Here is a 9,262-nt window from a genome sequence, read left to right on the forward strand (position 1 = left end):
GGAGAAGTGAGAACACTGATTGAAATTGTTGATTGGTTTGTGGCTGTCTCAGTCCCTGAAATAAGCTGTCACTGTGAGCTCAAAGGCCGTTCATCATCAGGCAGCCAAACATGAAAAATCTTTGAATACTCTTCACAATCAGCAACACGCACTTCTGATGTGTGACGCTTACTTCCGACACAATTTATGTTCTTCTCCCAGTTAAAGAGCAGATGGGTCACTGTTATTGAAGAACACAAAATACCAATTATGTTTAAAAAGATTAGGTTTGGGAATTAGACACTTAAAATCATAAAAAGAGAGGAGCAAATAAGTTGGTCAGTGTTGCTGTAGGTTTGTTTTTCCATCGACAGTTTCAAATATTTCTTGAAGCATTCAGAATGGAAGTGAATATCGCGCCGAATTCCCAGCAGAGACACCAATGTTCATGCTGATGTTGGTAGAGACAGGTACGCGAGCATTTTTTTTTCTACAACCGCTGGCGGGACATAGCTGCCGCCATCTACAGGGGTAGATTCGGATGTCAGGATTCTGCCAAGTCACCATGAACTGGATGACCTCTTGTTTTGTTTTCTCTAAATGTGGCCCTTTTTTTAGATGAAACAGTTGCCGGGTGGAAATACTGCATGTTCCAGGTCGCTCATGTGTAAATAACATAGGCAGGCATTGTCAGTAAATAAAAGGTCGCAATATCTGTGGGCCCTTTTGGCATAACATCTTACTGTACCCTCTATATGTTCTGACTGTGTTTACCTGAGTGACAATGTGTTTTCGTTCCCCCAGCCCCCTCGTCATTTGAAGGTAGGTCCCTCAGTGCGGCTGCGCATTGGGACAAAGGGGCGGATCAGCAAGTCTGAGCACGAGCTCCTGATCTGCAGCCAATCAGCGAGCGGTTAAGGAAGGGAAATTGACACAGGCGCCGTGGCCCCGCCCAGGCCCATAGAAATCTCTCTCTGGCTGCACTGGTGCTAAGTTTAAGGTAGTTCACTGCAGGAATATCCCGGTCCTGACTTGTAGCGGTTCCCTCCATCCCGAGCGGTGCTGAAGGAGACCCCCCTTTGCCCCCGACCCCCCCCCTCCTCCCACCACCACCACCCCCTCCCACTCTCCAAACACACACAGGACGCGCTCTGGACACCGGCCGTGATGCAATACCAGCAACACGCCAGCTCGTCGGCCGTGAGTGTGAATCTGCCGCTGTACGCGCCGACCCCGATGCAAGCGGTGCACCCGACCCCATTCTACATCGACGACATCCTGGGACGCAACGGGGCCCCTCACTCGACCACAGTGGCCCCCGGGCCGGCTCTGCCGTCCCCCAATTCGTCCTTTACCAGCATAGCTTCCCCGTACCGAACTCCAATCTACGAGCCAACTCCAATCCACCCAGCCTTTCACCACCCGGCCCTGACACCGTACGGCAGCAGCGCCTTCACTGGACCCCTGTACCCCTTTGCCAGGACTGTTAACGACTACACGCACGCATTCCTCAGGCAGGACACGCTGGGTAAGAACCAGTTAAGTTTCAGATTTCTTCTCATTGCCAACGATATGCTGCAATCTTAAGTTCTCTTAAAGTCGGTTATGTTTTTGTTTTGTTCCAGAAAGGAGGGGAATTCTGCAACTGGGATGGGTGTGTTGAGATGATACAATCTTCCCACTAAATGTATTTTGCTCCTTTAGTTGCGCTGAAGGATTTTTTTTTAAAAAGTGAACACTTGGGCATAATTCGATCGCTCGTTTTCGTTCGGTGATTTAAATATAACATTTAAAAGCAGTTTGTGTGATTTAACACCGTTTGGCGAATCAAACCCAGGGACAATTTCATTCCTTCGCAAGAGCTTGTGGAATGATGACTTCGAGTACAGTTTCCAAAAGGAGCTGGTATCTCTGATTACCATGTACACGGGACATCCAGCGATGGGATTACGGAACTAAATCTTTTCCATTGAAATAAAACGTATTATGTCTCTTCCCCCCCCCCTTTTTTTTTTCTTTAAATAATAAGCCGCATGAAATCTGAAGATTGCTTTAAGGAGCTGAAAATGAAAATGAAAGAACTATTCGCAGTTTGTTCTTTTGCATATTGCTTCTACCCGACATACTCCCTTGGGAGAAAGAGGAAAGGGAATTGTCAGAAACCTTTACCAACCCTAACATTGGCCGTAGGATGTTGTACTTATTTTTAAAATTGTTGCCAAATCATGTTTTGAAAGAGCCATTCGAAAAATAAAGATCAGCAGCCGATAAATATAAGCGAGTTTTGCTTCTGCAAATCCGTTCATTGATAGGTCACATTCTGCACAAATTGCACCTTCTAATCCAACAGCTTGTGCTCTCAAGGGCTGACCTTATTTCGTTCATACAGGAAATCTTGAGCTCTCGATAGGAGTAAATCTGGTTACAGAGCTGTTAAATGTTTTCCTCTTAGTCAGAGGCAGACTCTTCCCCGGGAGTCGTGCACACTGCTGATTATTTTATCGACATCCTCAATACAGACATATACAGGAAACACTCGAGTTCTGATAGCCGGGATACGTTTTTCTGATATTGTTCATTTCCTCTGTGTGGGATGTGACTTTATGGCAGCTAAAATAACCAGTTGCTTCCTTTTTTTGCGGCTGTTTTGTAGCAATTGAAGTGGGAGATGACGCAAGCGAAACTCTCGGAAAATAACTGTTATGCGGAAATTAGAAGGATTTAATTGCGTTTTGATTCTCGCCAAAGTCAATTTTTGAATGCATTAATTTAACATATGAGTTGGTGGAATTATCTCGGCAATGTGGACGTGTATTTCGTTCTATCGTGAACAAATGGGCACTTTCAGTGATGAAAGGAGCAAGAATCAGAATCAATGCAAAGTAACTTGATAAGCATAAAACATCACATGATAAATTTACTCTGAGTTAACTGGAATGGAAATAAGAATACACATAGTTTATATTCAACTAGACTTCGCGCTAGAAGTGTCAAGTAAATAGCCCAGCCGATCTTTACAAGGCATTTAAAAACTTTAACGCATTTTCAAGATTGCTTGTAGTGTACTATAGTGAACTGTTACATAGAAACCATAAAACAGCATATCTCGGCTTCCTTGACTCATTTTTGTCAACGAGCAGAAGGAAATAACAGCCCTTTTGCAAGATAGACCAACAGGAAACACATTGACGGAAATGTTGCCATAGTCCTGAATTGGTAGGTTTCACACAAACCTTCAAGGCTCGTATGAAATCAATGCTGTATTGTGAGAAAGAGACCCCGGACCTCTGTTTTCAACGTCCTAACTTGCTTTCAGAGCTTTTTATAATTCACTGTCTATCAAGCGCTGCAAACAAATAAGAACAAGTTTAACATGGGGTATAAGCAACAAATAAACAACCAATTTGTCGTCAGATTTAGCCTTATGTGAATATATAAATTCTATAATAATAATTAGGTTAGTTCTGGATTTTTATGTCGACGTTTTAATTCATATAACATGAATACTAGCCCATGCAATTGTCTGGTTATACAAAAGTAGCTGCTGAAATAACATTCAAATGTAATTTTAATCCCTTGATCCAATTAGCACTTTGTGATATGATCATTATCATATCATTATCATTCCTATTGTGTTGGTTGATTTTCCTGCAGGAAAACCGTTGATATGGAGCCATTTTATTCAAAGGCCACCGCACAAAAGAAAAGGGGGGCAGGTTCGATTCTCAAACGACCAGACCATTGAACTGGAAAAGAAATTCGAGACCCAGAAATATCTCTCACCCCCTGAACGAAAAAGACTCGCCAAGATGTTGCAACTAAGTGAGAGACAGGTACATGAAAAGCACGATAAACAACTGAATGTAAAATTGTGTAAACAGCCTCCATGCCAAAACTATTTGTAGACATTTGTACATGCAGCGATGGTGCACATCGGGTAATTCTACGTAATATCAACATTTGATAATGAAAATGTTCAATGATATTTTATATTTTTATATAGGGAACGTTAATTTTACACACAAAACTAAAATTAATCCGAATGTTTTTTCTCCCCACCATATCATTTAGAATATTATACTCTATAGAGTTCCTGTAACTGCTTGTTAAGTATGTTCCCACTGCATTTTCAGTTTTTTAAAATGATTTTATTTGTTCTTTATATTTAACATTCTTGAGCTTCTGTTAATTCTGGGGATCACGATACTTGAGTTTTTTTTAAAAAGAACTCTACAATGCATTCTATGTAATAGTCCTCAAAGCAGCAGTTACACTGATTTTATGTACAGATTTCTGGCAGGAATCCGTAGAAAAGCTATCCACTGCACTAAAGCTCAGAGTGTTTGTTCTTCTCTGCAGGTAAAGACGTGGTTTCAGAATCGCAGAGCTAAGTGGCGGCGGCTCAAACAGGTACGGAGATTCTGCTCCCATCTACTTTCTGTGGAGACTGAGGTTTTCGTTGTCATAGAAATGAATGTTCTAATGAACTTATCTTTACTGTCGCAGCCTATTAAATTTTGTGTGCTGAAGTAATTTGAAAGGCTATTTAACCTCTCTACCTTGATTGAAAAGACAAATAGTCATGCTGGAATTCAGGATGAAGCACTGGAGCTGCACAAATGTTAAAAGCTTCTAATGTAGTTCCTATATCAATTATTTTGGCCGTTTCACGTTCTCTGCATTAAGAGTCTATTAATTCTTCAGCAATCCCATATGTTGTTTGTCCAATTAATTCTTGCTAAATGTCGGCAAAGTATCCACGCTATTCAAGGATTATTTATTATTCCATCGTTGAACGGGCACATGAGTAAACGCATTTATTAAATTATTGACATACATTACATAATACACCTGGTTCATTGTATTTTCTGCTTCGAACATAATGCTGCACCTAGCAATTTAGACAGTAGCCTGATAGCAGCAGGCTATAAAAGTACAGGCCAACTAGGAACTTAGATACGATCTGCGAATGTGTATCGTTTAGAAAAATGTCGTGTTCTTTATAAAATCTATTCATTTTCATTGTTCACCAGTGAGTTTTAAAAAGTTTGTTGTGTCCAGTTTAGAGGGGAGTTGGAGGCATTGTGGCTCAAATTTGACATTTCGACATTTTGCTACTTATTTTATTGGTAACTACATTTAAAATAATAGATTTTTAATATTCTTAAAATAAAAGTATTTTTTAGTTCAGAAAAATCAAGAGAGCGAAGCCAAAAATTTAATAGCCAATTAATTTAAATGAAATAATCCCATTGACTGGCCAGTTCACTCTTGCTTCTAGGTAGAGTCTCAAATCGGTCGAAGTTAATTTTAAATACCAAAACTAAATAGGCTCGTTCATAAAGGGGCCTTACACTATTGACAGCACAGCTATTGCCCACAACAGGAAAAAAGTATACCGGACAATGACATTCTGGATATAGTACAAATAGTTTTTACCCAGCCAATTTTTGATTTAATTCGTAGCAGTGGCATACAGCTATTTTGAAAGAGAGAGTTGTAAACATTGTGTTGACGTCCAGGCCTTTTAAATGTAATAACATTCTGTGGTAAGTACTAATACTCCGAAATTGTTCTCAAAGTCTTAGATTTACTTTAGAAATAATTATATTAACTCACGTTATGATTTCTAAGTGATGGACTGTAGATAAGCTGACAGCGACAACGTCACCGCCGTTAACCTTTCAGCTTTCCAGGACATTCCCTCCTAGCCAAAGAGGAACTAATTTAAAAAAAAAACAGCCCCACAAAGTCCGCAGTTAGAGACTACCTAGTGGAACACTGCATTCATGTAATGGAGTTGTGAGTGTGTGAAGGTAAATCAATCAGGCCTGAAATCGCTCTATTGCTTTGCTAAGGTACCTTCGCTGTATCGTGCAACTGTATAAGTAACAGTTACTTGTGCGGGGATAGCTTTTCAAACCGTTCCACAACAATTCTTCCCTTTTAACGCCACCAAAGGCTACAGAAGTACTGTACAGTCGAGAGTGCCAGGCAGACGAGTTCATGTCTTAGGGAGAGGAAGCATTTCAGTTATTCATTCTGGGCACACATTTGCTACCTTGGCCCAAATGGCAGGAGTATTTGTGTTGATTTTTCAGGCCTGAGAGGAAAACATTGGCTTGGATGATACTGCCCGCCTCTAAGTTACAACGCAGAAAAATATTTTCTGTTGAGCTAAAACCAGAAAATGCTGGAAATACTCCGCAAGGCCGGCAGTATCAGTGGAGAGAGAAACAGGGTTAACATTTCAGGTCGATGACTTTTTCTTAAAACCACTGAGAGTTTTTTTGCTAGATCCTCCAGTAGTACGGGCCGCAAACTGGCAATGTAACCTGGCTAATTAAATAACACCTACAATGAGAAAGATAAACCTCGGATGTGTTAGAGCATTTTCCAAGCACCTTGCAATCAAAATGTGCACCTTAAAATATGGGTGTGTGAATGTGGCAACGGCATCAATCTCATTCAGAACAAAGTAACAAACCACAAACTTAGTCTTCACACTTCGGGATATCAACTGAACTTCTCTGGTGCAATTTGGGGCTTCGCGCGCGTTTTAACAAAATGATTTGAAAAGAAGTCGAGTGAATTCTTAACCTGATCATTATTCTCTAACCATATGCAGCGTCGAAATTTATTTACAGAACATTTATTTACAGAACAATGATAAATCGTGAAGGTTATTTAAAACGCTATGACATAGGATATCATGAGCTTTCAGTCACAGTAGTTAGCTTGCATATCTTACTCCTGCTGCACGTAAGGTAAGAATAGAAATTTTTTTTTTTTAATTACAGGAAAATCCTCAAGGAGCCAAAAGAGAAGAATCAGACAATTCGGATCAATCCATTGAAAGCCAGTGCGAGAAGGGTCGAGAGAGTTGCCTGAGTCCGGATCAGAATAAAGGGGTGTTATTGAATGGGTCGCACTGCTCGACCTCCCCCGCTTCTCAGCAAAATGAATCGGAAGTGTCCGAGGATAGTGACGAAGAAGTGGATATCGATGACGACAGGAGTCCTTACCCTGCAAATGTATAATCGAACCCATTGGGACACAATTCGGTTGGAGAATGGAAGGATAGTGGTTTATCCTTGCACTTTATTGGGGACCGGACTGGTAGGTAGGATCTGTTTCCTAAAACCTCAATGATGGGAAGAATGTATAAGGTGTGAGGCTCAAAACGTTTTTGTCTGGGTTATAATGTTTAGTAAACGGGCCCATATCTAAATGCGATCGAATGAAGGATTGTGTTTAACTCTAAGTAACACACTGTCTTATATTTATGTACAGTACATAATTTTTGTAATTTGAATATTTTAATACTCGTGTACAGAACGTGTTTTTTGTTGTAATATTCAATTTTGTAAGAAAATTGTTAGACAGCAGAAAAAGAGTCGAGTAATTTATACAACCACACAAAGCTATGGCATCCGTGTATTTGATTGGTAGCTTTCAGTAAAAGTTCGTCAGTGGTTATATACCTCATACTCCGAAAGTATTGTGTATATTTTGTGTAAATACATGTTTGGTTGAGACGCTCTCGTGGCTAATAAATGCAGAAAAAAAACATGAAATAACTTATCAGTCCCAACGTGTACTTTGTTATCAACTATCCCCATTTGCTGCGGGTGTCAATCACCAAACATACTGTACAATGTTTGGTCTAAATGTTTCTTATCTTACGCTTTACACTAAAACACGACAATGGAATATTATACAGCATTTGCATGAGTTTACACACACAGATCCAACAGTCCAATATTTGGTATAGGAATGAAGGGAAGAGGTGGATTGAACGATAATCTAACCTATCAACACACACATTCCTATATTAATAAGAGCCTCTAATCTTGTTCCAGTTTGATAGCACTTAGCAGTTATGCATAAAATATTAACAAGAATTTGCATCAGATTTATGGAATGTGTAAACTATGTCTGCAGCACACCTACATAATTAAAGATCAGGCCTCTGTCACTGTCGAAATACGATGAGGTTTTGTTCGATTTGAAGTCACAGCGTTAGGTATTGACAAATCCTTGATCATGATACACATGTGCTGTCGCATTGAAGGATTACAGTGCCGGACGAATGCATTCTTTTAATTTTATTTGCTGCAATGTACAACAATTGATTTTTTTTTCCCCCGTTACACCGGAGTTTTGGATCATTCCATGTTCAGTGTAGCCCGAATGTTGTTCTCATAAAGGGTGCATGGAAAAGCTGGAGAACGTGTATTTTCTAAATATGTCAGGTGTGAAGATCTGAGCTTGCTTTGTAGATTGCCTGCTCTTCCCCTTCAAGCAGCTTGTTTTATAGTAAAAGAAGGGGTCGTACTAAGAGCTCATTCTATTTAGAGACAAAATCAGACTTTTTCAGCGTTTTCAATTTTTTATCCGCAGATACAGCACAAGGTCCCTGATGGTAAAGGAATAAAATATTCCTCAATTCCTCAATATACTGCTCAGAACAGGTCAGAAGTTAACAGCATTGTATTAACCTTTAACTTGCACAGTAGAAAAAGTGCCAAGTGCTAGCAACTGAAATCAAAGAATTACTTTAGACAGGCAATGATTGGAATTTATTTCACTTATTTAAATCTTAAACGTTTGATCTCTTAGAATCCAATATCGATTCACATTTTGCCTGATAATTATGCTGGTTATCATATTGTTAATATATTTTTAAAAATTAAACAGTAACTTTTCGCTGTACTTTTATTTGCATTGAAGGAGGGGTGCCAGTATAGGTAATGAGCACTTTACAATTCCAGCTCCAATCACCTCAGCCCCGGGTCATCACTGCAGCAGTTGCTCAGGACTGCATCTGAGGCCTCACTATTTTCAATTGCTTCATCATTGACCTTCCCTCCATCAGAAAGTCAGAAGTGGAGGTGTTCGCTGAAGATTGAACAGAATTCAGCTCTATTTGCAACTGTTCAAATCATGAAACAGTCCCCGCCTACATGCAGCAAGACCTGGACAACTCCAAGTCACAAACCATGATGACTTTGAAATGTATCACCATTCCTTCATTGTCTCTGGGTCACAATCCTGGAACTCCCTATCTCACAGCACTATGGTAGCACCACACCACACAGACTACAGTGGTTCACCTTCCCAAGGGCAGTTAGGGATGGACAATAAATGATGGCTTTTCCAGCATTGATCAGATCCCATGGATAACTAAGAAAAGTATGCAATGTCTGTATCAAGCAGTACTAAGTATCACACAGCTCCCTTTACTTTGCACAAAATTGTCTTATCCAACCTTGAGCAACAC

At 40.1% G+C, this 9,262-nt stretch overlaps 1 protein-coding gene across 1 annotated transcript; it reads left to right on the plus strand.

Annotated features, from left to right (window-relative positions):
- The first annotated feature begins 978 nt into the window (after nucleotides 1-978).
- On the plus strand, nucleotides 979-7,541 carry hhex (hematopoietically expressed homeobox). Its single transcript, XM_078564940.1, has 4 exons — nucleotides 979-1,507; nucleotides 3,634-3,812; nucleotides 4,339-4,389; nucleotides 6,780-7,541. Exons 1-4 carry the CDS (start codon nucleotides 1,147-1,149, stop codon nucleotides 7,017-7,019), a joined length of 831 nt encoding a protein of 276 aa, XP_078421066.1. The 5' UTR covers nucleotides 979-1,146; the 3' UTR covers nucleotides 7,020-7,541.
- The last annotated feature ends 1,721 nt before the right edge of the window (nucleotides 7,542-9,262 follow it).

Source organism: Cetorhinus maximus, chromosome 20, assembly GCF_964194155.1.
Source record: "Cetorhinus maximus chromosome 20, sCetMax3.hap1.1, whole genome shotgun sequence".
In the NCBI taxonomy this organism is placed as follows: Eukaryota; Metazoa; Chordata; class Chondrichthyes; order Lamniformes; family Cetorhinidae; genus Cetorhinus; species Cetorhinus maximus.

Bases quoted from the DNA above. Each gene is read 5' to 3' on its own strand.
- hhex (XM_078564940.1), top strand. From the start codon at position 1,147: ATGCAATACCAGCAACACGCCAGCTCGTCGGCCGTGAGTGTGAATCTG. The intron at 3,813-4,338 runs GTACATGAAAAG...TCTTCTCTGCAG, and splicing joins TGCAACTAAGTGAGAGACAG to GTAAAGACGTGGTTTCAGAA. The intron at 4,390-6,779 runs GTACGGAGATTC...TTTTAATTACAG, and splicing joins AGTGGCGGCGGCTCAAACAG to GAAAATCCTCAAGGAGCCAA.